The sequence below is a fragment of the Balaenoptera musculus genome, chromosome 7 (genome assembly GCF_009873245.2).
Source record: "Balaenoptera musculus isolate JJ_BM4_2016_0621 chromosome 7, mBalMus1.pri.v3, whole genome shotgun sequence".
NCBI lineage: Eukaryota > Metazoa > Chordata > Mammalia > Artiodactyla > Balaenopteridae > Balaenoptera > Balaenoptera musculus.
In genome coordinates, this window is record NC_045791.1 from 104,232,432 (window position 1) to 104,260,113 (window position 27,682).

Here is a 27,682-nt window from a genome sequence, read left to right on the forward strand (position 1 = left end):
ATTATTTTGCAAACCCTAGTGAAATGTGCTTAGGCAATGAGCATCAATGGCTGCTAAAATCATTAGGGGAAAGGGTGATGTATAACAGATGGGTCAGGCTGGTAACACCTGAACCTGCTGGATGATCTTAACATTACAAACGAATACACAGATCCCCCTGTGAAGTCTCTTTACTAAAAAGCCAAATCGAAATACCCCTCCACCCCTCGCCCACCCAAACCTGAATCTAAGCAAGCCTCTAGTTCTAACTTCTACTTTACAAAAAATGCCAGGGAGAAAAAAACATGCCACTAAGGGGATGTAGAAAAATCCAGAATATGAAAAATGTTATAGGACAAAGACCCCAGGTTATCCAAAGAGTAGACAGCAAGGAAAAAAGGCAGTGGGGAATTTACAGATCAAAAGAGCCTTAAGAGATAGATTAGCCAAATTCAGTGTGTGGAAGCTGTTTGGATCCCAATTCAAACAACACTTGTAAAAAGATTTATGAGACAATGGGGAGAATATGAACTGTGATGGGGTATTTAATAGTATTAAGGAAATATTTAACTCTTTTGAGGTGCGAAATATAAAAAGAAACAATAAAAGGCGGTGGAGGGTGTGGCAATGCTCTGAAGGGTCTGGATTTGAGTCAAGAGGCAGCCAATAACATTCCAGACTCGTTGGCAATCTAAGGATGGCCAGGGCCACATCATCTGGATCCTGACGTTGGGATGCCTTAGTTCGTCCAGAACAGGATCAAGGAGGAATCTGGAAGCTGTTCTTATTGGCTTCATGAAAAGTAAGCACTTCTTTGAGGTTCTTTTCAAATTCTGCCTCTAAATCCAGTCCTACCTGACCAAAGTCGGAAGCCTGAAAGAGAAAAAAGCAAACACACAGAGGTCTAAGGACGAAGGATTAGGACCAGCAAATCGCTCGTGCTTTTTCAGGAGCCCCGTCCTCCCTTTCCCAGATGCTGTGTTTCCCCAGCCGTCAGGCAGAATAGGTGGGAAGATGTTGCCTGCCGCTCAAATGTTCAAATGCATGAGACTCTGCCCGGTTGTTAACTTGGACCTGACAGGCGGTCTGGACCGATGAGCCGATTTTGACCCCTGCAAAGCCCGAGTTTGGTGCAAAACAGAGAAAGATAAAGCTTTTCTTGAAAGCCCATTCTCTGAAGACAGGATGACCCTTCTGTTCTCCAAGGCTAAGACTGTGCCAGGCATCAAGGGGCTCCCTGGCTTGACTCTTTCCCCTCCAGCTCCATGGATGGACACCAGTTTATAGTCTGTGGCTCATGAACATGCCAACTTGTGGCACGCAGGAGAGGAAGGAGGCTGGGTGGAGATGAGAATCTACCCTAGATCTGTCCCAAGAGATATCTGTATAAGTGAGAGTAAAAATCAGGGCAAACTCAATAAACTAAAGTTAAGAATGCCTTGGATTGCAAGGTAGCTCAGCTCGTTGACTCTCCCTACTAACGAAGGATGGCGCCGACACCAGTTGAAGGCAAATCCGGATGTTTGAGTCCACTGGGAAATTCAAGAGTAAAAATCCAAGCATGAGCATCCTGAATGTTTAATTTATTTCATTTAAATTAATTAATTCATTTATTTCTGTGTTTCTGAGGCATGAAGGACCATGTAAGCATCAACTGCCTTCCCCCTAGTTTGAACAAGGAGGCAGGATGAAACTGACTACTCGGTGGGAGTAGCGTATCTTTCTGAAACTGAGGATGGATTTCTTTTTTCAGGTACGTTCACCTTTTTTCAGGATCCTTCCCTGTCCTGCTTGCTGTTCTTTTTGACATCCTCCTCTCCACCTCTGGGATTTGGAGGCAGTTTCCTTCTACAATCCTTGTCTTTTTGAGCTCTCCCCGGGACAAGACTGGGTAAGATTCTTGCAAAGCTCTGCTGCGCCAGAAATGAGGGGAAAGTAGAAAGCATGTGAAACGGAGGCAGGAAATGCCCTTTACCTTGTAAAATGTTTTATGGTTGCGAAATATCAGGCGCATGTCCCGTAGAAACCAGGCCACTGTGTACACTTTCTCAGCCAGCCTTTCCTTAACCAGGTCCAACCACATGGCTTCCCTAAAGGGTTCACCATAATCTCGAATCTAGGGGCAAAGCCATCAAAGAGGTGATGTTAGCATAGCCACCATCGCTGAAATGGATCCAACACAAGCCTTTATGTCCAGGGTAATACTGATAATAACATCCGACATCTATGTGCCAGGCATTGTTCTAAGCTTTGCCACTATATTAACATAGGATCTCCACAACAACCCTAAGAGATTGGTACTATAATTACCCCTGTTTTATTGATGAGAAACCAAGGGATGGAGAAGTTAAGTAACCTACCCAAGATTTCACAGCTAAAAACTGGTAGAGCTACATTGAACCCGCAGTTCAAGTCTCCTGAGTCTGTACCCTCAACCCTATGCTCTCTCTAAGAAAGACATTCCCACAGAAGAGAAGGAGAAACTGAGATACAGGGCAGGAGAAGCAACTCGTCTGTGTCCCAGAGCTGGTATGCAATGGGGTGGAGTTTGAATCAGGCAGTGCCACTCCAGAGTCTGCAGCTAAACCTCTGCTCTCTGCAAACAGAGGTACCTGCAGGACGCACACTCCATGTTTCTAGAATGAGTTTAACATCAGAGAGATGCCCAGAGGATGAGAAACATCTAATAGGACTTACATTACATGGGGTCTCCGTAAAGAAAGAGCTTTGTGGATGACAGTAGGCTTTCAAGAGGAGAAACTCACATTTCTGTGAAGTGCGAAGAGGGATTTAAAGGGAAATGTTATTTGGAGAAAGTGAAGCCAAGCCTTTGCCCAAGTACCACAGACAGGAGCAGCCAAACACAACCAGACTTCCGACCCCGTTTGCCAATGCACCATGATGGGGGGGTGGGGGGGTGGTTGAATTCTGTTTGTCCTCCATGTTTGGGCACTGAAGCTCCATCCTCTGAAGTGAGACACTGCAGGCTTCCTTTGGGTGCCCTTCCCTGGACCCTTTGCCTCTTTGAGCGGAATGGGGTAGGCTTGGGGTTCCCATCCGACTCACCAACTGCTCCTCGCGCTGCATCTGCCTTGCCAGGACCCCAGATTGCCCGAGACACTGCTGGCTTCCAGAAGACTCCTTCATCCTGCAGAAAGTGCAACTCCACGGGCTCCTGAGGGGCCGGGCATAAGTGAGCGAGGGCAAGGTCCCTGGAAACAGTCACCGTTTTCCTTTCAGGAATGGCTGATGGGCGCAGCCGGGGATGAAGGGGACACCTCCCAGAGTCTCCAAGACCCCCAAGGGGGGGATCTCCCATCAAGGCAGAGACAAAGGGGTCCGTGTGGTGTCAGGTGGTGTCAGGGTGAGTGGTGGGCTCTCCTTCCCCCCCTCAGAGCTGCTGGGAGCACAGGGGGCCCTGCCCACCAGGCCCAAGTATTGGAAACTGGGTCTTAAACCCCTGGGGGACCCAGGCTCCATCAGCCTGTTGAGACCCTGGGGAAATGGGAGAAGCAGGCCACGTTTCCTGCCTGTTCTGAATACTCACAGAACACAGACAACTGGTGTTTTTCGTCCCTTACCCTCCTTGGACAGGAGTCTGGGTTACGAAACTAGGAAAGGCCATCTCCCAGAGGCAGTGGCAGTCAGGGTGGCTCAGACACGGACTCAGACACTGATACCAGAGGGAACACAGGCTGCTGCCCCACTGGGCTGCATGGGGTCACACCGAGCCCAGGGTGCCCACAGGTCCTGCTCTTCCACCTGGAGATGCGCGACCAGAGGCGGAGCCTGGGCGAAGTGTACGCGCACGAGGCGGGGCTGCGTCTCACTAACCTCTCAGTCTCCGCAGGTGGGATGTGACAGTCCTCATGAAAGGCCCTTGGACAAGTGTCACAGCAGAGCAGCGGCCCCCCTCTACAGCATACCTCACATTCCCTGGAGTTTTCCTGCTAGAAAGGGAGATAATGCGGGCACCGCTGGGACCAGAAAGAACCGCGGACACTGACACTGCGGGAATCTGGAGCACGGCGGAGTTCGTGTCCCACTAGACGCTTCGGGCTGACCCAGCGGGGCGCGCACTGGGAACGCCCGCAGACGGAGGACGAGCCCGGCCTTGCCATCGCGGAAGAGCAGGGGGCAAGAATTGCCACATCGCCACGTGAACCACAGATTATCAGAGCTGGAAGGGGCCGGAAGGTCATTTAAGTCCTTACTACACCAAGCGTGGTCTGAGGACCAGCGATTGTCTGGGAGCTGGTTAGACTCGCAGACCTACTGAATCGAAATTCGCCTTTTAACAGGATCCCGGGGCGGGTTTGTAAGTACGCGAAATTGGAGAAAACACAGCTTTGGGCAACTGTCTCATCTGACGAGCCTTGGAAAGGAGGAATGCTTTTTCTCTGCAGTCAAAGTAAATTAGTACCTGAGTTAGGTTGGCCCCAAGGCTGCCCGTGCCTGGGTCAGAGCTGTTCTCATCCGCTGTGCGCCGTGCCAGGCAAACGTGTTGGCAACTCAGAGAACAGTCTCTGATGTTATGCTGACACACAGAAAGAAAGATATACAAAGACAGAGAGTTGCTGTGTAAATGTGTTGTTTGGGGGGGCCTGAGGAACCATAGGGGTCTTTCTCATGGCCTTAAAATGTAGTAAATTCTACAAGTGATTTATGTGAGGAACACGGTCTTTACGGCTGGACAAATATTCACAGGCAGGAACCCCGGTTCCGCTCCCAGCCCCACAAGACAGACAGTGTTGGGCTCCACGCACCCAAGGGAACATTTTTTCTGCACTAAAGGTGGGAGTCAGGAAGAGGGGTCCTTCTGCCTTTGCCCGACTGTGATACTGTCCCCCCCAGATGGATGGAAGGTGGTCAGGAAATAGACCATCAGGAGCTGGAGCAAAGGCTCGAAGGGCTTGGGAATCAGTTACACCCAAGGAGAGAAACCCTGCCACTACCCTCAACCGTCCATAATACAAATATGAGGACCTGGGCAAGGGCCTAAGGGATGGACATGTTTTGTCCATTCGCAAAACTAGCCACTCAGCCAGGGTGAAAAATCTTCTTGATCCGGGACTCTGTTCATCTCTCTTAACTGGGGAGGCTTCCTGCTCAACCCCTCCACTTACTAGGTAGGCCCCAGGGCCTCATAAGGAGGACTCCCTGACCCTGAATGTCAGGGAATCTTTCCGGCCTTCCCATCCTGAACTTGTCAGTCTGCCTTTCTCTGTTCTTGGGGTTGACACTCTATGGCCATTCTTGCCTCTGACTGGGCACCTGGCCTGCCCTGGTCCAGAGTACAGATGCCAGTTCCCAGATAGCCCAGGCCGGCCCACTCCTCCTGGCTGAGACCCCGGTTGGGTCCAGAGCCTTGAGCACCATTGCCACTCCTCACCCCACCACCCTTGCCATACTCTGGAGTGAAAGGTTCCAGCGCACATGACATGATAAAGAAATGGTAGAGAAAGGACATACAACCCCACAGTCACATTCTGTAATAAGGAGTTTGACTCCGGTTTTCACGTTTGACTGTTGATGGCTTCAAGCCCAACTTCCTCTCTTGGCACATCTGGGCAAGGTGATGGGAAAGCTCGTGATCTCCCTCCCTCGACCACAGTGAGACGTTCAAGCCAGACAGACCCCGCCCCGGCAAGGGGGTCCTCACCTTGCCCCACCATAATAAAACGTTGGGCCACACCCTCTTAGCTCAAGCCATTTTCAGATCAGCTTGGGTGGCCTACCTTGCCTCTTCCCAGAAAGACTCTGTATGTGGGTAATAAATCTTTCATTCTCTCTTGGTACATGTGTTGCATCACTGGTTTCACTATCTGAACCCACTTGGGTTAGCAAGCAGGAGTCTGGGTGACCCCCCCCCAGGGGTCTTTCTCCTCTTGCTATGGATTGCTAACTGGCTCTGCTCCCAGCTGGCTTATGCTTTGAGCTGTGTGGCTGGTTGCCGTGCCACGGCACTGAGGTTGCGGGCATCCGCCATGAGGGCACCATTCACTCTTTCCAAGTTTAAGAACAGGCCAAATTGGGCAGTTAAATGGAGAAAAAGTAGAGATCATCACTCTTGCTCTAAATATATAGATCTTGTATTAAAAGTTTCTATCCTCGAAGGCCTTGTTTTAATCTATACTGAGTTCTATCAACTATTTTAACAGAGAGGAAGGTCCATGGGCTCCATTTTATAAAGCTGATTGTGTCAAAGATTTAATTTTATTTTACTTTATTATTTGTTGGGTCAGAGCATCCATGCCCACTACAGGATATTTTCGGGCAATGAGTGTTATGACCTTGGGGCATTTAGGTAAGGCAACAGTTTTGATGGTTAAGGTAAGGTATACCAGTTTGTCCTCTGTTATATGTTTGGTAAATCCCCTAGGAGGGTAGCGGGTACCTTGTTTAAATTTAGTGGGATACAGTTACTCACAAAGGAGCCCCACCCATTAAGGTCCCTATACCCAATATTATTGCCATTACTGATGCCATCCACTTAGCAAGTGGTAAATGCTTTACTGTCACAGATTTGGCTAATATGTTCTGTTCTGTGCTTATTTCAATAGCATCTCAGCTGCAGCTGGCCTCCACCTTTGCAGGGATACAACACACCTTTACCTGGCTACCATGGGGTACCTCTACAGCTTTGCCATCACACACAGTCTCTGCAGGCAAAATTGTGACTGCATCCGACTTCCCCCAGGAGCACAGGTATGACACAACACTGATGACATCCTTCCCCTTTGACATACTCATTCAGAATATACAACTACTCAGAAAGGAACTCAGGGAAAGGGAAGGGTCATCACCCCACACGCAGTACGAGGCCCTACCAGCTCAGCAAATTGCTGGGCTTTGTTTGGTCAGTTGAGGGCTTCTCTATTCCCGACACTGTCAAGAAACAATAATTGACCCTCTGAATACTCAATCGCACAACAACTGCCCAACATTTTTATCCCTTTTCAGTTCTGAAGGTAACATAGTCCTTATTCACAGATTTTACTTGTACCCATTTAAGCTGTTATTTGCAAATCAGCCCACTTTGAATGGGGACTCCTCAATAAAAGGCTCTAGAATTTGTCCAAAGAAACCCCCAAAAAAACAAAAGCAAAAACTATCAGTCCCACACTACATGCCATTAGAGTAGCATCTTCTGGCTGCATACGGGGCCCTTCTGGAAGTAGAGGCTCTCACGGGCCCTGAGCTGCCCATTTTGCCTTGGGTCAGGGGAGCAGCACCCTGCAGGGCAGCCACAAAACACATGTTTAGGGGCTTCCCTGGTGGCACAGTGGTTGAGAATCTGCCTGCCAGTTCAGGGGACACGGGTTCGAGTCCTGGTCTGGGAGGATCCCACATGCCGCGGAGCGACTGGGCCCGTGAGCCACAATTACTGAGCCTGCGCGTCTGGAGCCTGCGCTCTGCAACAAGAGAGGCCGCGATAGTGAGAGGCCCGTGCACCGCGATGAAGAGTGGCCCCCGCTTGCCGCAACTAGAGAAAGCCCTCGCGCAGAAACGAAGACCCAACACAGCCATAAATAAATAAATAAATAAAATTAAAAAGAAAAAAAACAAAACAAAAAAACACAAAAACGCCCCACATGTTTATAGTATTAGCGTCAGATCTCTTGCTGGTACACATAAACAGAGCTAGACACCAGTGGAGACTGGGTATACTGCAGAGCGACAGTGACATGTTGGAAAACGTTGCTGGGGGAAAGGCCTGCACTGGTTCATTCATGATCAGAACTAAACTTTGTTTTCTTTATCTCAATGTGGCTCCTGATGGGGGACTGAATGGGCAGCTCAAGTGTGCCCCTGGCTATCATTTGCTGACTTGTAGCATTATGAGTAAGAAGGAACTATAATATTGGGGCCATTAATGATCTGGATTTTAAATATCTTTATTTTGTTTCTGGTTACAAAAGTAATTAATGATCAATATAAAAATTCCACCTGTACATAAATATATAATATGGAAGTCAAATGTATCCTGTAATCCCATCCCAGAATCACTGATTCTTTCAGATATTTATTTAGTCATAGCCTTACATATTCACATAAGCAAAATTGGGCTCCTTTACATGTTCTTTCCAGTTTAAGCTTCCTGAAGCTTTCTTGACCTTAAAACCCTTGGGTGGTTTTCCACTGACTGAAGGATGGGTCTATACCTGCACACCATCCATCTTTAAAAAGTATTATTCTGTTGATGTATCAGTTTATTTTACAATACTGATGGACATCTGTATTCTTCCCTATTTTTTGCCATTACAAGGAGCCTCCCTAAACATAGCAAGATATTTCAAATCAGCATGGAAAAGATGGTTTATACAGTAAACAGCTTTGGGGGACCATTGCCTTATAAACTTTGAATGAATCCAGCCAAGTGTCAGGCTAACCTCCAGGGCAAGATGGGAGAGGCACCACTGCCTCTGCTGGAGGTTCATATCTAACAGGAAGCTCATGAATGGGACTCGGGGCTGGAAGTTGTATTTACGGAAGTAAAGACAGCTGGGGAGGAGCAGCGGGTACGGCCAGTGGATGACTGCCATTTTCACCTGGAGGGAGGCTGTGCAGAGACAAAGCTCAGTTCAAACACATTATTCCATTCTGGTGCTACCGGTAATGAGCATGTTGGATTGAGGAATACTTGGAGTTCAATCAACGATGATCTTCTTATTCTTTCTTATACCGTTCTTGTCTATTTCAATACCGTATCTACTTTTCAATCTAGGGCACGCTATTTCTGACGTCTTTTGTTGGTAATCATCCAAATATACAGATCTTTTCCTAAAACACATGCTTTTGTCCTAATCTTTATTTTAAAGAGTTATTTGCTTCCCCATCTTAAAATTAACTCTGAAAATAATGGTGGCACGTACATGTACCAGTGTGCTAAAGCAGTTGTCATGAAGATGCAGTGCTGAAATGGGAAGGTGACTTGAGGCTGGGAAAGTCGAGAACTCCCAGGCAAGCCTTGGGACACAGAAAGTTGGCAACATGACGACTGAGAATGTGGTAGAGATTCACCTGCTATTTACCTCTCTCTTGAGACTTCTTCTTGGAGGACAGAGCAAAAGTCCTTTCTGAAAGAGAGGATGGGTCAATGAATGGGGTTGTTCTGGAGGTTCTTCTCTAGTAAATATCCAAGTTTCCACTTCCTAATGAAACAAGACAGGTGTCTCTGTCTTCATCTAGTTTTCTTCCAGCCCATCCCCTCTGATACCACCAGGCTAAGCTTCTTGCATCCCTCCTTGCATTTAAAGTTCCCCACCATTAGCACCAATCTATGTTCCTAAATTTCTCACCCACAATGTTTCTCTATGATCGTTTAGCTCTTTCTCAATCATGCTGTGGAATCCTAATGGGAATTTCTTCACCCTTCTGTTATTGAAATTCCACTCATCCTTCAAGGAATTAAACTCATCACCTATGTGTCCTTTGTTATTACAATACCTCCAGCAGCTGTTCTAGGGTCTTTCCTCTGCAAAGCACACTCCGCTTCCAGTTCTTTGATTGTTTGCGTTTTCCTTCAATTTCAAATTCTCTTGGTGTGAACCAAAGTCCCTTCTCGTTCTGAATACACTTCTCTGAGGAGCCTGTAAGGTAAAGACAGCCCATTCCTGGATCCACTTCCATCTTCTGTGAATTCACCCTAAACCTCCAACCCCCTACTTGTGATTCTCCACCTTTCTGGGTCCAGAGACTCCCTGTGAGGTGGCAGCAGTAGCAGGGGAGTCTGGTTCCTCCTCTCTCAGGTTGAAGGAAGCCCTAAAACCTGCCCGACTGGTGAAGGATTGGGACAGAATTTGCCTTTTATGTGGCAAGGACAGGTGTCACAGTGTCCATGGATGACTTCCATGTGGGAGGGGAGTGGCCTGGTCATCAGATGTACCATGACATTGAAAAGGTTGAAAATTCCTTCTTAAAAAGCACTGCTTTTTCTGCAGCCTAGCTTGTAGGATCCATGTCCTGAACAACGACACACGTGGATATTTTCTTCCCTTCTAGTGATTCCTTCATCTAGGGTTTCCAAAGAGCAGAAGATCAAGGAACTCACCTTGTTTCATTTTCTCCTTATATAAAATCCCCTTTGCCTCACCACAGGTCACAGGAAGTTTAGGAGAGTGAAAATCCAGAGCTTCATCTTTGTGTTTTCCTGAAAGTAGAAAAGACCAGATTAGCGTTCCTCAGTCTTCATTCTGTCTCCCTCATGAATTTTCCATGAATTGTAATAATAGTAGCAATGACAATAGTAACATGAATGGCAGTAGGGAGCATCCTCTGGTTAATTTACAGGAAGTCTTCCGTTTTGAGTAGCAGATTAGATATGTGAACAGAGGGGTCTCTAATAAACAAAACTACCCCCGCCAACACTACATCAAATAAAATAATTTAATAAAACATACTGTGCTTCTTCAGTGAATGTGTTTAAATTCACAAACTCATTGACTATCACCTAAAGTTCCTTTATTCCATAAGCATCCTGTTTATCCCTCTGTGCTGATGGGAGTTGCCTACGCAAAATATTTCTTTGCATTCATGTAGCTGGAGAAAATTTCTCCATCTATGATTTTATTGCCTGATTCAAACCAAGATGGGAGTGAGTGAGGCAGTTAGCACCGAAGGGATAGTGTTAGTCTTCATCGTTTGCTGTCCCTTTTCATTTGATTGTTCCCCTGCTTCTTCCTCTATGAGTAAAAGAAACCCCTGGAGAGCTCTAGACTAGTTTGCACATTGCCTATGGAGCGATTTGGCAACTCACAGCCCCTGAGTAGGGATCTGGGGTTCTGATTTAGGAGAAGGAATTGTAAAAGGGTTAACATAAACATCAGCAATTCCTGCTTCCCCTCCTCCCAGCCTCGTTGTGGGTGAATTCATTAGAGACAGACCGCAGGAGCTGCTTCTTGGGGGCGAGGGGAAAGGGCTCTCCACGGCTGATGTGCAGTTATTCAGGATGTTGCATCTGCAATGAGGCTAGGAGAATATCTAGTCCAACTTTCTCTCTGGCCTCAAACACTTACTGAAAGATCCAAAGGAAAATGTATGAAAAAGCAAGATCATCGTTGGAAAAAAAACCCAACAGAGCAGCATCAGTGGCAAAGAAACCATTAGTTACTTTGGAAAGATACGAAGTAGCTAGAGTAAGATGAGACAGGAGAAATGAGGGGATGGTTGCTTCCAACAGAACCCAGAGGATGCCCAGTCTTGGGGGAGAAGGGACTGTAGCAAGGTAGGTAGGAATGAGGGGGTGGGAAGACCTTTGTTCCAACAGCTGGCCGGTGCTCTTGCATGGAGTGGCCACCTGCAACACTGGTCCCCAGAGTCTGCCCACTAAATATGACCCAGTGGATGAGAGCATGACACTGGGAGCCAGACTGGGTGGGCTTCTAATCCTGGCTCTGCAATTTACTAGCAAGTTTACATAAGTGCGTGCTGACGTCATCAAAGCTGAGTGGGGCATTTGCACTACAGGTTCCTAGCTTGGGTGACAAGGCAGAATCACAGGTAATTTTGAGCCACTATGACAAATCCTGAGAGGGATTAGTATGGCAACAGGGACCTTCCATAGTTGTCTGTGTCATCAAACTATCTTCCCTAACTCCATACGGTAAGTACAGGTGCAGTGAACACAGACATCCCGGACATGCCCACAAGCAGATGCGGTAGCAGTGGGAGGCTTTGGGAGCTCTGGGAAGCAAGCCAGCATGCAGAGTCGTGGGCACAGGCAGTGCCCCCTTCTTTACCTGGTCCAGGCAGCTCACCGAGTCAGGAGGGACCTTGTGTCCCAAGTACTTCCGAAGCCACCACTCCGCCCCTCCGGGAGGGAGAGAGCTTTCTTATAGGAATGCAAGAGATTTCTGTGCATTAATTTTTTTTAAACATCTTTATTGGAGTATAATTGCTTTACAATGGTGTGTTAGTTTCTGCTTTATAACAAAATGAATCAGTTATACATATACATATATCCCCATATCTCTTCCCTCTTGCGTCTCCCTCCCTCCCGCCCTCCCTATCCCACCCCTCTAGGTGGTCACAAAGCACCGAGCTGATCTCCCTGTGCTATGCGGCTGCTTCCCACTACCTATCTATTTTACATTTGGTAGTGTCTATATGTCCATGCCACTCTCTCACTTTGTCCCAGCTTACCCTTCCCCCTCCCCATATCCTCAAGTCCATTCTCTAGTAGGTCTGCGTCTTTATTCCCGTCTTGCCCCTAGGTTCTTCATGACCATTTTTTTCCCCTTAGATTCCATATACATGTGTTAGCATACGGTATTTGTTTTTCTCTTTCTGACTTACTTCACTCTGTATGACAGACTCTAGGTCCATCCACCTCACTACAAATAACTCAATTTCATTTTTTTATGGCTGAGTAATATTCCATTGTATGTATGTGCCACATCTTCTTTATCCATTCATCTGTCGATGGACATTTAGGTTGCTTCCATGTCCTGGCTATTGTAAATAGTGCTGCAATGAACATTGTGGTACATGACTCTTTTTGAATTATGGTTTTCTCAGGGTATATGCCCAGCAGTGGGATTGCTGGGTTATATGGTAGTTCTATTTTTAGTTTTTTAAGGAATCTCCATACTGTTTTCCATAGTGGTTGTATCAATTTACATTCCCACCAGCAGTGCAAGAGGGTTCCCTTTTCACCACACCCTCTCCAGCGTTTACTGTTTGTAGATTTTTTGATTATGGCCATTCTGACCAGTGTGAGGTGATACCTCATTGCAGTTTTGATTTGCATTTCTCTAATAATTAGTGATGTTGAGCATCTTTTCATGTGCCTCTTGGCCATCTGTATGTCTTCCTTGGTGAAATGTCTATTTAGGTCTTCTGCCCATTTTTTAATTGGATTGTTTCTTTTTTTGATATTGAGCTCCATGAGCTGTTTGTATACTTTGGAGATTAATCCTTTGTCTGTTGTTTCATTTGCAAATATTTTCTGCCATTCTGAGGGTTGTCTTTTTGTCTTGTTTATGGTTTCCTTTGCTGTGCAAAAGCTTTCAAGTTTCATTAGGTCCCATTTGTTTATTTTTGTTTTTATTTCCATTTCTCTAGGAGGTGGGTCAAAAAGGATCTTGCCGTGATTTATGTCATAGAGTGTTCTGCCTATGTTTTCCTCTAAGAGTTTGATGGTGTCTGGCCTTACATTTAGGTCTTAATCCATTTTGAGTTTATTTTTGTGTATGGTGTTAGGGAGTGTTCTAATTTCATTCTTTTACATATAGCTGTCCAGTTTTCCCAGCACCACTTATTGAAGAGGCTGTCTTTTCTCCACTGTATATTCTTGCCTCCTTTCTCAAAGATAAGGTGACCATACGTGAGTGGGTTTATCTCTGGCCTTTCTATCCTGTTCCATTGATCTATATTTCTGCTTTTGTGCCACTACCATACTGTCTTGATTACTGTAGCTTTGTAGTATAGTCTGAAGTCAGGGAGCCTGATTCCTCCAGCTCCGTTTTTCTTTCTCAAGATTGCTTTGGCTATTCGGGGTCTTTTGTGTTACCATACAAATTGTGAGATTTTTGTTCCAGTTCTGTGAAAAATGCCATGGGTAGTTTGATAGGGATTGCACTGAATCTGTAGATTGCTTTGGGTAGTAGTCATTTTCACAATGTTGATTCTTCCAATCCAAGATCATGGTATATCTCTCCATCTATTTGTATCATCTTTAATTTCTTTCATCAGTGTCTTATAATATTCTGCATATGGGTCTTTTGTCTCCTTAGGTAGGTTTATTCCTAGATATTTTATTCTTTTTGTTGCAGTGGTAAATGGGAGTGTTTTCTTAATTTCACTTCCAGATTTTTCATCATTAGTGTATAGGAATGCAAGAGATTTCTGGTCATCAGTTTTGTATCCCGCTACTTTACCAGATTCATTGATTAGTTCTAGTAGTTTTCTGGTAGCATCTTTAGGATTCTCTATGTATAGTATCATGTCATCTGCAAACAGCGCCAGCTTTACTTCCTCTTTTCCGATTTGTATTCCTTTTATTTCTTTTTCTTCTCTGATTGCTGTGGCTAAAACTTCCAAAACTATGTTGAATAACAGTGGTGAGAGTGGGCAACCTTGTCTTGTTCCTGATCTTAGTGGAAATGGTTTCAGTTTTTCACCATTGAGGACGATGTTGGCTGTGGGTTTGTCATATGTGACCTTTATTATGTTGAGGTAAGTTCCCTCTATGCCTACTTTCTGGAGGGTTTTTATCATAAATGGGTGTTGAATTTTGTTGAACGCTTTCTCTGCATCTATTGAGATGATCCTATGCTTTTTCTCCTTCAAGTTGTTAATATGGTGTATCACATTGATTGATTTGCCTATATTGAAGAATCCTTGCATTCCTGGGATAAACCCCACTTGATCATGGTGTATGATCCTTTTAATGTCCTGTTGGATTCTGTTTGCTAGTATTTTGTTGAGGATTTTTGCATCTATGTTCATCAGTGATATTGGCAAAGAAACCCCAAAGTTAGCAGAAGGAAAGAAATCATAAAGATTAGATCAGAAATAAATGAAAAAGAAATGAAGGAAACAATAGCAAAGATCAATAAAACTAAAAGCTGATTCTTTGAGAAGATAAACAAAATTGATAAACCATTAGCCAGACTCATCACGAAAAAAAGGGAGAAGACTCAAATCAATAGAATTAGAAATGAATAAGGAGAAGTAACAACTGACACTGCAGAAATACAAAGGCTCATAAGAGATTACTACAAGCAACTATATGCCAATAAAATGGACAAATTCTTAGAAATGCTCAACCTTCCGAGACTGAACCAGGAAGAAATAGAAAATATGAACAGACCAATCACAAGCACTGAAATTGAAACTGTGATTAAAAATCTTCCAACACACAAAAGCCCAGGACCAGATGGCTTCACAGGCGAATTCTATCAAACATTTAGAGAAGAGCTAACACCTACCCTTCTCAAACTCTTCCAAAATATAGCAGAGGGAGGAACACTCCCCAACTCATTCTACGAGGCCACCATCACCCTGATACTGAAACCAGACAAAGATGTCACAAAGAAAGGGAGGCAGCTTTCTGATCTGCTCCTGATGGTCCTGCATTTGGCTCCATCTCACCCCTCATCTCAGTAAACAAGCCTCTAAGGATGGAAGCCTGAGGGTGAGGCCTGTGTGGGGCTCTCCCGAATCTATTAGGTCACTGCCAGTAAATGTGAGCAAACTCAGGAAGTCTGCTAGAAGTAAGCAATTAAAGAACAAAGGGAGGGACTTCCCTGGCGGTCCAGTGGTTAAGACTTCATGCTTCTAATGCATGGGGCCCGGGTGTGATCCCTGGTGGGGGAACTAAGATCCCACATGCTGCACGGCAGGGGTGGGGGAAGAACAAAGGGAGTTCATAGAGATGAAAAGCCTGATGGAGGAAATGAAAAGAACAAGGAAGAGCAGAATGGAAAAAAATCCAGTGAGGGATTGGGAAGACGAACTACAGGGATTCTTACAGAACATAGAGAAAAGGCACAAGGTGAAACTGTGCCTGGAAAGACACGGCCTGGGGAGAAGTCCGGAGCTCTATGATTTGTACACAAGGGGCCTGGGCGGGGGATGGAGTGGCTGGAGGAGAAACGCTAGTTAAGGGAACAGTAAAAGCAGCACACACATTCTATTGTTTATTTTCACTACAACCTGTAACAAAAGGAAGGCAATGACAATGATCCTCATTTTATAGATGGGGGACTCAGGTGCAGATTTGGAGAGAGAATTCCTGGTGGTCACCACACTGTGTGAGATGGAGCTAGCACTGGAATCCAGACGTGCCGGCCCCTAGTCTCGTGCTCTTTCCGTGCCATCAGAAACACCGCAACGGGCTTGCCTGGTGGCGCAGTGGTTGGGAATCTGCCTGCCAATGCAGGGGACACGGGTTCGAGTCCTGGTGTGGGAAGATCCCACATGCCGCGGAGCAACTGGGCCCGTGAGCCACAACTACTGAGCCTGTGCGTCTGGAGCCTGTGCTCTGCAACAAGAGAGGCCGCGATAGTGAGAGGCCCGCGCACCGCGATGAAGAGTGGCCCCCGCTTGCTGCAACTAGAGAAAGCCCTCGCACAGAAACGAAGACCCAACACAGCCAAAAATAAATAAATTAAAAAAAAATAAATTAAAGTAACTTTCATCTTAAAAAAAAAAAAGAAACACCGCAACAAGACTCCACATCATATGATGGATAACAGCACAGAGATACTCAGAAGTCACAGCCAGGGTGGAGGTGCTAAGGAGACAGGAAAAGCTGATGCAGGTGGAGAGCTGTCAGCGTTTGCCTGGACTCTTTGCTTCCTACTTGTGTTTCCTAAAAACACCAGGAGGTTTTGTTTTTTTTTTTTTTTTTTTTTTCAGTGTAAAGGACAAAGGACTTGGGATTAAAACACCTAGGTTGATTTTAGCTCATGGAAGTCTTTTATGCTCTAATTGAATCTGGAAAATGAACCGAAAAATACCTCTTCGAGGATTAAATGGCAAAATGTGGAACAAAGTGCTTTGCCAACTGTAAAGTGATGTACACACTTATATATTGCTGGCAGGGCCTCTGCATATGGTAGTGTGGGATGTGCACTGAGTAAGGATTTCCCCTTTAAGGTGGGAGGGTGGGGAGCTCCTAGTCACATCAGAGCTGTAATCCATTTGCACACTTCCTACGTTCTTCCAGCAGAGGGCAGCAAAGGGCCTGGTCTCAAGAATCAGCTCTGACAGACGTAGGTCAAGTGTATGGTGGAAGGGGCACTTTTTCAATTTCATGAAGTTCACTGTATGCGTCAGTGGAGGCCCTGATATTGGTGTTCATACTTGCTGAGAAAGAATGAATAATGTATTGATTTGACAGCTATTTAAGCACAAACCGCAAGGCACAGAGGAGACATCGAGCAATCAGCAAGATGGACCCATGTTCTGACCTCATTTGCGTTTCGCTCAGTGAACAGGATGTACACAGACAGTTGATTACACTTGTGATAAAACAGAAACAGACTCACAGTCTTAGAGAACGAACTTATGGTTACCAGGGGGGAAGGGTCGGGGGGAGGGATAGTTCGGGAGTTTGGGATTGACATTAACACTCTGCTATATTTAAAATGGATAACCTAGAGACTGTCATACAGAGTGAAGTAAGTCAGAAAGAGAAAAACAAATACCGCATGCTAACACATATATATGGAATCTAAAAAAAAAAAAAATAGTTCTGATGAACCTAGGGGCAGGACAGGAATAAAGACGCAGACGTAGAGAATGGACCTGAGGACAGGGGGAGGGGGAAGGGTAAGCTGGGACGAAGTGAGAGAGTGGCATGGACATATATACACTACCAAATGTAAAAGAGCTAGCTAGTGGGAAGTAGGTGCATAGCACAGGGAGATCAGCTCGGTGCTTTGTGACCACCTAGAGGGGTGGGATAGGGAGGGTGGGAGGGAGGGAGATGCAAGAGGGAGGAGATATGGGGATATATGTATATGTATAGCTGATTCACTTTGTTATACAGCAGAAACTAACACACCATTGTAAAGCAATTATACTCCAATAAAGATGTTAAAATAAATAAATAAAAATAAAATGGATAACCAACAAGAACCTACTGTATAGAACAGGGAACTCTGCTCAATATTATTTAACAACCTAAATGAGAAAAAAATTTGAAAAAGAATAGATACATGTATATGTATAACCGACTGAATCACTTTGCTGTACAATAGAAATTAACACAACATTGTAAGCCAACTATACTTCAATAAAATAAATTTTTTAAAAAAGAGATCTGATACTATCAGAAACAAATGATACGTGTGACAAGTGCCACCAAGAAAAAAATACCCTGCCTGCTGGGTCAGAGAAGGCTTTGTTCAAGGTGAGCCCGAGGCTGCGTAACAAAGGAGGAAGGAGGGTGAGGGGGTTGGCTTTGGGGACGGAGCGTGTGAAGGAGGGAGGAGACATACTGAACAGGCCCTGAGCAGGATGGAGGGTGAAGTGCTCATGACAAAGTGGCGATGCTCAGGGAAATCAGGCTGCTGGCGACGCCTGGGGCTCTGGGTAGGGATCGGAATATGCGTGTGGATTATGTTCTATTTCTTGACCTGGGTGCTGGGTACGTGTGGGCTTTTCCTTTGTGTTCATTCCCGAAGCTGTGCACTATGTACACGCATTTTTCCACAAGCACGGGGCACCAGTGCTCCTCAAGGTGCCGGCCTGCGATGAGACAGGAATTTGACCAGAATAGAAATCAATGCGCTGCTGTTTCCACTGGGGTCTTGCTATGAAACCAGTGTGCTCAGAGTCACAGCTGATTTACAAGCTCCTGATTTTTGCAGACCTGAGGCGAGCAGGCTTGTAGATGTCACCAGTCTGTGGGCCCCAGCTTGGGTAGCACCTGTTATACTTCAGTAATAAGTTAATGGGGAAAAAAGGCCAGTGTGGCTGGCGTCTAAAGAGGGAAGGGGGAGTGACAAGAGATAATGCCCAAGAAGTATGTTATAAAAGCAGAGGGAGGGACGTCCCCATTGGCACAGTGGATAAGACACCACGCTCCCAATGCAGGGGGCCCATGTTCGATCCTTGGTCAGGGAACTAGATCCCACATTCATGGCGCAACTAGTAGCTCTCGTGCCACAACTAAGGAGCCCGCAAGCTGCAACTAAGGAACCCGCCTGCTGTAACTAACACCCAGCGCAACCAAATAAATGAATAAATAAATATTTTAAAAATATGGCAATTCTTTAAAACAAAAAGGAGAGGGAAAATGAATTCAAGGAGAGGAGGAGGAGGGGGAGGATGAGGAGGAGGGAGAGGAGGATTGTGTCCCCAAGAGACACAGCAGAGCGCAGAGGGGCAGAAGCAACTGGGTGCTCACCCCAGAGACCAGGCCTGCACCCCTGACCACCACAGCAGGCCAGGGCCCTGGGGAGCCTGAGGGCGAGGCCCTGCCTCTCACTTACTTACCCTTAATGCGAATATTTCTCTGACAACTTGTTTTTGCACTTGAACGGACATCTTTTATCCTTTTCTTTTCTAAAAGGAAAACAATTAATAGTCATTTATAACTGGAAACATAGATTTACGTGCTTTATACGTCACTATCTCAAAGTAATTTTTTCTGTCTTTCTACCAGTTTGGAGAGCAAGAGAGACAGGAGTCCTTATGAAAGAAAAATTATAGCATTGACCAAAAAAAATATAGCAAGCTCAAGGTAATAGATGGGAAGGTTAAAAGTATTACAGAAGCCAAATTTTCACAAATTAATATATATTAATATAACATATAACAATATATTATATATATATATATATATATATATATATACACTTAATACAAACACTAGAAGTAAACAAAGGATGTAGCCTTATAAATATTACATAGAAAGGGCTTTTTAAGGCAGAAGTACAGGGCATAAAGCAGTGATTCTCAATGATGGGTGATTTTGCCCCCAGAGGATATTTGGAAATGTTAGGAAATCTTTTTGCCAGCCTGGGAGGTGGGCGCTACCACCGTCTGATAGGTGGACGCCAGGGGTGCTGCTGAACGTGTCACAATGCATAGCACAGCCTCTGCAACCAAGAATTAACCGGCCCCAAATAACAACAGTGCAAAAGTTGAGAAACTTTGACATAAACCATACTGGAAAAAATAAACTGATGTGCCTATATCTAAATATTAAATACTCTTGGGAATTCCCTGGCGGTCCAGTGGTTAGAACGCCACGCTTTCACTGCCGTGGGCCCAGGTTCAATCCCTGGTCCGGGAACTAAGATCCCACAAGCCACACAGCATGGCCAAAAAAACCCAAAAACCAAACCAAACCAAAAAAATCTAAACCCTCCACAGCCAAAAACTTCTCAAGTAAGTTAAAAGACAAAAACAAAATAAGAAAATTGCAGCAACAAGGGGTTAATCTCCCAAACTGATTAAACAACAAAAAAAGAAGAGTCATATATTAAAAATAGGCAAATATGAATAGGGGACCTTCAAAAGAAAACATTCTGAAGAAAAATTTATTTAAAAAACAGGCATCTTAGTAAATATAGGCTAGATAATGCTGTAGTCATTTATGATCCTCCTAAATCTCAGTGGTGTATTATAGGTGTCAGCAAACTACGGCCCAAGGGCCAAGTCAGCCCAATGCCGGTTTTTCTTTTTTAATAAACGTATTTATTTTTTATTTTTATTTTTGGCTGCTTTGGGTCTTTGTTGCTGTGCATGGGCTTCCTCTGGTTGCGGTGAGCAGGGGCTACTCTTCATTGCGGTGCATGGGCTTCTCACTGCAGTGGCTTCTCTTGTTGCAGGGCACGGGCTCTAGGCACGCCGGGCTTCAGTAGTTGCAGCATGTGGGCTCAGTAGTTGTGGCTCACGGGCTCTAGAGCGCAGGCTCAGTAGTTGTGGCGCACGGGCTTAGTAGCTCTGCCGCATGTGGATCTTCCCAGGCCAGGGCTTGAACCCGTGTCCCCTGCATTGGCAGGTGGATTCTTAACCACTGTGCCACCAGGGAGGCCCCCAATGCCTGTTTTGGTATTAACATTTTATTAGAGCACAGCCAGGCCCACTTGCTTATATTTTTGTCTCTGCTGCTTTCATGCTACAATGACAGCGTTGAATAGTTGCAGTAGAGACTTTATGGCCAGCAAAGCCTAAATTATTCACTCTCTGGCCCTTTTTAGAAAAAGTTCTTCAAGCTTTGGCTTGGAAGTAGCCCTCTCACTTCCATCCACGTTTCTTTGGCCAAGTCACGAGGCCATTCCTGAGTCCACAGGGCAGGGGTGTGTGACCTTCTGAGATGTTGGTGAGCAGTACTGCGACCTTCGAAAGCGTATTTAACCACTCACAGAGCACAAAGAAATTCCAAGGAAAACACTGGCGGACTATCACTCTTGGCCTCTATGTTTGGCAAACAGAAAAGTCTTGTTATTTCTGGTGTTTGTGAAGATGTAGGGAAGAGGGTGTCCACACTGCATTCATGGGGGTCTAAACTGGCAACAATCTGATCATCAATGTGGAATTAGTTTATTTTATTATTTTATTTTATTTTATTTTTTTGGCCTTGACGCTTGTGGGATTTTATTTCCCCGACCACGGACTGAACCCGGGCCCTCGGGAGTGAGAGCACAGAATCCTAACCACTGGACCGCCAGGGAATTTCCAGTATGGGATAATTTTAAATATGCAGACCCACTGACCAATCTACTTCACTTCCAGAAATAAACCATTAAGAAATAAGACAGAGAATGTGTCCACTTCGAAGTCTGATGCCACTCCCGTCACTGGATCGGCCCGAATCAGAGAGGAGCCCCCAGACTCCGTGGACGAGAGGTGGCTCTGCTGACAGAAATGTGAACAGTAGACCCAGGGGAGTGGGGATGGGTTCTGCAGGGCACAGCTGAGGCGACCTGCACCCTGAGAACACAGTTACCTCTCCCAACAGCCACCCCCAGACCAAGAGATTCTTGCTCTGTCTTCTCGCCCATTCGTCCGCCCCCTCCCTCCTTCTACTAGTAACTTTATGCCCCTGCGTCACCCCGTGTCTGCTCCACGGGAGCCCCTCCCACACTGAGCATTCAGGTGACAAATTCCATCGCCAGCCTTACTTTCTGGTGCAGGCTTTTGGGCACGTTCAGCCCTTGCTTTCTGGGCCTGTGTCATGACCTTCGAACTTCTGGTTGAGCCGTTCTTCCTTTCAGTCACCTGGTCCACCCCTTGGAGCATCTCTTGGGTTCTGCGTCCAGGTAAGGCTGACCCTGGGCCAAAGAGCGATTTGCAAAGAGTTTTACTTGGGGTCCCAGTGGCCCTCCTCCTCCCCGAATCTTCTCACACTCCGAGTCCCCCCACTTTGAGATCTCTGTACCCACTGCCTCACTTTCACCTTGCTATTTCTCCATAGTTACTCCTCTCTTCTCTTGTGGGTATCTTTCTTTCTCCCCCAAACTCCTGTTTCTCTTTTCCCCCTTCAACTTCTCTTTCTGACTATTAATTACATGTGTATCAGTGAGAATCTAAGCCCCATGAGGGTAGGGATTTTTCTGTTTTGCTCACTGCTGAGTCCTCAGAACCTAGGACATGTGCCAGCACACCCCTCAGCTCAATTCATCTCTGTGGAATGAATGTGTAACAGGCAGCATATTTTAGAAAATATTCGAATTATGTATTTTTCACCCTTATAAATTGTAATGTCCAGGGTTCCCTAATTATTAAATCAATAAATTTCAGGGAAGGGGCAGATGCTGGCTAGATCTGAGAAGAAACCGCTCAGCTGAGGCCGTTTTGGAGATGCTACACTAAATCTTGAAACACAAATTTGTTGAGAGTGAAAGAGATTTCTTTGCTTCAAAAATTACCTTTATATACCCACAGGAGAAGCTTAGAGGTCTGAGTGTCAAGTTTTCCTAGAAGTCGTTGGTGGAGAGAACTCAGCATATGACAAGGAGACAGTGGCGCTGGGGACTGAGAGAAAGTGACAAGAGGAGGAGAAGGGCGATTCAAGGAGGTCCTAGTCCCCTCCCAGGTTAAACCCCAAGATTGAGGGGTGTTGGAAACAAACAGAAAAATTTGGGGAATGTCCAAAGCAGTGGAACGCATGTCATGATTCATGTTTGGGGGCTGACAGGAGATTCCCTCTCAGGGTGCTGCATTCAAGGGCTGGAAATCCAAGGGAATCCCCGCCGACTGGCACACCTTGAACTAAAGCAAAAAGAAGGAGAAAGGAGAGGGGAAGGCGAAGAGGAAGAGAACGCAGAGGAGAAGGAGAAAAGGTGATGAGCACAAAAAGGAATAAAGCAGAGGATCCAGAAAAAGGCAGAGTTACGTACATTTTTGTTTCTTGTACTGCAAATAACATGATTTTCATGCATGGAGTCAATGCATGCTAAGCATCACTTCAGGTGGTTTTGAACACTCCGTGACAACAAATCTAACTCCAGTTTGGGATTGGGAGTCCGAATCCTGCCTGCACATTCAGGTTTGCTTTGTCTATTCTTCCTGGCTCTGAACTTGCACTGGACACAGTCCTAATCTCAAGACTGACGGATGCCTCCTGTTCACCTCCACCCCATTCCTTCCCAATGATAAGAGAAAAGAAGCCTGTTGGAATCAACATGGTTCTCCTTTTGTGAGGAGGAGCCTTTGATGGGATGACCTAGGGGTCGAGATGGGGCTGGCCGTGCTCTAGTGACACCCGGGTGGCCGTGTGGCTGGAGAGAAGAACCCTGATGAATACCAAGGGAATGACAACTTCACCCTTCTTGCTTACCTCTTGGGAGACTTTTTTTCTGTCTTTTTTTTGAACTTGACCAGCTATGTATTTTTCTCTTCCTTCCTAAAACAGAAAAGAAAATCATCTCTTATGATTATATATATATATTGATCTATATATATTGATCTACAAGCTTGAAACATCAATACTTTTTAAGTAAAATTTTTTCTATCTTCCCATCACTTTGGGGAGGCAAGAAAACCAGGAGACCTATGTGAAGAAAGTACTCGGAAATGAAAAAGGACTGAATAAAGAAGTAATAGAGATATACTAAATTATTAACATTAAAATATATCATTTTCTAATTAATAACCAGTTTTTTCAAGAGTAGAAGAAAATATAGAGAGATTGTTATAAGCCATAGATATAAAAGATCTTCTTAGCCAAAGAAGGAAGGTCCTTAGCCAAGGACCCAAATTGTAAAGGTAAAAGATGAACAAATTTGACTGCTTAAAAAATTTAAATGCACATACTTCAAAAAACATCCACACAATATTAAAATAAAAAAGGGGAAAATTGCAATAGATGTAACATTAGGGGGTTACTACCCTTAATAGATAAAGCAAAAGATGAATAGTACACTAGGAAAGTGGGCAAAAAGCATAAATTGGAAGTGCTGTAAGAGGAAATACAAATGACACATTTATTTTAAAAGTGTCTTTTTTTTTAAGTTTTTTTTTATGTGGACCATTTTTTTAACGTCTTTGTTCAATTTGTTACAACATTGCTTCTGTTTTATGTTTTAGGGTTTTTTTTGCCCCAAGGCATGTGGGATCTTAGCTCCCCCACAAGGGATCGAACCTGCACCCCCTGCACTGGAAAGCGAAGTCTTAACCACTGGACTGCCAGGGACGTCCCTAAAAAGCATCTTTAGATCACCAATAATCCCCTGACAATGCATTGTTTAGTTTTAATTATACCCAAACTTTTAAAAAGTTTTATCATGTCTGGGTTGATGAGGATGTAGTTAATGAACACTCGTGTGTTATTAAAGGAAATGTAAACAAATACATTTTCTGGAGAACAGTTTGGTAACAAATATGAAATTTAAGATATACAGACTCTAACCAAGTAATCTCGCATTTAGAAATTAATTCTGAGGAAATTATTGGACAAGTGTGCAAAGATACCAACACACACAATATGATTTCTATTTTCAGATAACAATTGGATATAGCCTAACTTACTACCAACAGGTTATTATTGAAACAAATTGTTAATCACACAATAATGAAAAAAGTGTTTATAGGATAGACTATGTAGTATGAGCATGTATATATATACATAAAGAATGTATACATATAAAGAATACATATATATGAGAATGTATGTGTTGTTGTAAGTTATAAAAATAAGGTGGGGGAAGGAGATTAAATAGGTGTTTAAATTCCTGATTAATAACTTTCTGTACTGTTTGCAGATTTTATGAGGAACATTGTATCGGGCAGGGCAGGAGAGGCTACGCTGCAGTACAAGCAAAAGCAGATCTTGGTGGCTTAACATGCAACAGTGTATTTCTCTGTCATGCAGAGTTCTCTGCAGGACGTGGAGGGGGTCTCCAGGGCAGCTGTCCGCTATGAGTGGTGCTGAGATCCACACTGCTTGGCCTTTTGCGACCTCCCTCTTCCACACGCTTCTACAATCAGGGGAAGAAAGTGTGAAGAGCTAAGCAGTATCTCGTGCGTTTTGACTCAGGAGTGACACCCATCTCACCAGCTCCTCGGTCAGAACTAGTATCATGGCGCTGTCTCCTGCAAGGAGCTGGGAAATGCAGCTTTCCAAGTGTCTGGGAAGGGGAGGAGAACCGGAAATAGTGGAGAGTGGTAGTACCGCCCACCACACAGTGTGCAGGGCTGGTTGTTCCTCTTTCTCCGTTCTTTCCTTTTCCTTAGTAGTAAAGCTGCTGATTTGGAGCTGGATACTTGTCCTTCTAAAATAAAGACTGCATTACCCAGCCTCCTTTGCAGTCAGGTGTGACCATGTAACTCGTCCTGGCAGTGAAATGGTAACAGAATTACTAAATGCAACATACAGATAGTGTCCTTCGGGGGAGGAGGCATGCCTCTCCTTGACCTTGCCTCTTTCCTTCGGATGGAATGCACACTTGCTGGCTGGACCCCAGTGAAGGGGATACTGCATGCTGAGGCTGAGGGAGCAACAGCCAGAATGAGCTGCGTATGGCACCAGCCCTGACCACCTACTTCTGTACGAGAGAGAAATAAGCTCTCTAATTTCAGCCACTATTTTTGGGGGGATGATGCGGTTTTCTGTCACACACAGCAAGCTAATTTCAAAGGCTACAGCATATTGCTTTTATAGTATGAAAAAATTTCTATGTTGAAAAAAGCACACATCTGTAAAAAAGCACACATCTTTTTCTGGCTTAGATGTCTTTTGTAGCCCGAAGGGCATAAAAACCAATACAAATAATATCAAACCCATGCTAATAGAGACCAAATAAGTTCTTTACACTTACGTTTTTCCCCAGGAGATTTTCCCAAAGGCAGTTTGCTTCCCTTATCCATGGGATCTAGAAGGTATGAGAAAGAAAGTGATTTTTAAATAAGCAATCTTTACGTTTTGTGACCACATTCATTTCAGACAATACTGAGTTGGTAAAGCTTTGACAGTATTAATTCTATACCTTTCATTATAAAGGAGAATGATGGCTCCTGAAGAGGGTTCTAGGGACCAAGATGCTAGTCCTGTGCCAGCCAGCCTTTATCCACAGGATCTTGGGAAAACCCATTAATCCTTTACATCTCAAATTTGAATAAATCATTCAACTTTCTCCAAAGGTGGTCGTGAAAATAAAATATATTATTCAGGATAAAATTAGAAATATACATTGTATGAGTCAGTGTAATGCAGGAAAAACTTGTTAAAAATGATAGTTTGTATTTTAATATGGTCAAATGTAATTCATTCTTTCTGACAGTAATGAGATATTTGTCATTTGAAAGTCACATTTGTTCTGTGGGAGTTCTGTGAAGATGTGACACAGTGACTGAATTACCAGCAAACAGAAGAATGCTCTGCTTTTCTTTTCCCTCCGAGGATAACAGTAACAATGTGAGTAACAGTAGCCACGGTGAGGAGTGAATTAACATGCACCATTTGTCCAGCGTTTGCCCACAACAATGTCAGAAGCTCGGGCTCAGTCATAGTATTACATTTGTGTTTATGATCAGCTGTTCTCATTTCAATTTTCACAGAAAGGTCATGTGAGAAACATGGAGATTGGGATCTTAGGAAAAACCTGGATGGCTTGGCACTGCAATAAAGTACCATGAATATACTTAGAGCATGAATACTTGGCAGTGGTAAGTTGCCCCAGAATTGGTTCTTGGGGGTGAAAAAAACTTACTCTTTTTATGTATAAAGCACAAATAAATATATCCAGTACAGAAATGGATATATAGTATACTTGTGGTATTGAAATATCCTGGGGGGTAGGGTTCATGATTAGAAAAAAATATCTAAATGGGCTCCCTGGAGCAGTGGTAATGAAAAAATGGCTGAGAAACTCTGACTCAGAGTGAAACAGCTCTAAGTTTGGGCTCCTGATGACCATACTGAGAGACTTGCAATCCCTCACCTTTACCGTGGGTGAGTCTTGGTGGTGTGCTGGGTGGCTCCTGGGGTCTCTTTCCTCCATTCATCTCTGAAGTGCCATCACTGACCTCTGAAAAAAGAAGCAACATTCATCTTATATCTCAGTAAATGCCCTCTGGAAAGTCCCTGCAGAATCTCCCAGAGACCCAGGAAGGACCTTGCACACTCTGGGGCTGAAGGCTGGAGGTTCCGGTCCTGATGAGACCCTGCGACTACCTCCTGAGAATAATTCTACCGCTGGTCCTGTCTGCCACTCAGGGGAGGAGCAGAGCAAGGCTGGTAAGCAGTGGTCCCTCCACTAATGGAACGTCCAGTGGGGGGCAGTCATCTGAGCCCCTGGACCAGAGGTTTCCGGGAGTCCCGGCAACACTTTCAGGAGATCTTCAAGGTCAGAATTGTTTTTATAATTAGATGTTCTTTGCCTTTTTTTGCTATGTTGACTTTTGCACAGATGAAGCAAGAGCCAAGGCAGGTAAAAATGCTGGTGCCTCAGTACAAATCAAAGCCATGTCCCCAGACCTTAGAAGGTGGCATTGCATTCTTCACTACCACTTACTCAACATGGAAAAAAAAAGCCAGTTTCATTTAAGAATGTTCTTGATGAAACAGTTAAAATTATTAATTTAATTAAATTTCTACCCTTAAGGACACATCTTTTTAATAGCATATGTAAAAAACTGGGTAGAACATGTAAAGCAGTTTGCTGCATCTTGAAGTACCATGTTGTCTCAAGACTAATACTCAAGTGATTGTTTGAGTTGCAAGCTCACTGTAAAATTAAGTGAACCACAATTTTCTAATTGTTTATGATAGTATAAAATCTGGCATGAGTAGAAGATC

The 27,682-nt window shown here is 44.6% G+C and overlaps 1 protein-coding gene across 8 annotated transcripts in view; it reads right to left on the reverse strand.

Annotated features, from left to right (window-relative positions):
• Positions 1–506: 506 nt before the first annotated feature.
• Positions 507–27,682, reverse strand: part of SP110 (SP110 nuclear body protein) — a 42,605-nt gene continuing 15,429 nt past the window's right edge. Inside the window, exons 9-22 of one of the 8 annotated variants that reach the window (XR_005020549.1) lie at positions 26,826–26,912; positions 25,704–25,757; positions 23,225–23,290; positions 21,567–21,716; positions 18,931–18,999; positions 10,034–10,132; positions 9,430–9,572; positions 9,015–9,059; positions 4,403–4,516; positions 3,814–3,929; positions 3,046–3,191; positions 2,677–2,748; positions 1,955–2,095; positions 507–852 (exon numbers count right to left, since the gene is read on the reverse strand). Coding sequence is in view for 7 of the 8 variants with exons in the window: in XM_036857170.1 (XP_036713065.1) it covers positions 739–852; positions 1,955–2,095; positions 2,677–2,748; positions 3,046–3,154; positions 3,814–3,929; positions 4,403–4,516; positions 9,015–9,059; positions 9,430–9,572; positions 10,034–10,132; positions 18,931–18,999; positions 21,567–21,716; positions 23,225–23,290; positions 25,704–25,757; positions 26,826–26,912 (1,379 nt within the window). In the remaining variant the exon portion in view is untranslated. The remainder of the gene's footprint in view (positions 853–1,954; positions 2,096–2,676; positions 2,749–3,045; positions 3,192–3,813; positions 3,930–4,402; positions 4,517–9,014; positions 9,060–9,429; positions 9,573–10,033; positions 10,133–18,930; positions 19,000–21,566; positions 21,717–23,224; positions 23,291–25,703; positions 25,758–26,825; positions 26,913–27,682) is intronic. The other 7 variants (XM_036857170.1, XM_036857172.1, XM_036857171.1 and 4 more) reach the window with 7 other exon arrangements.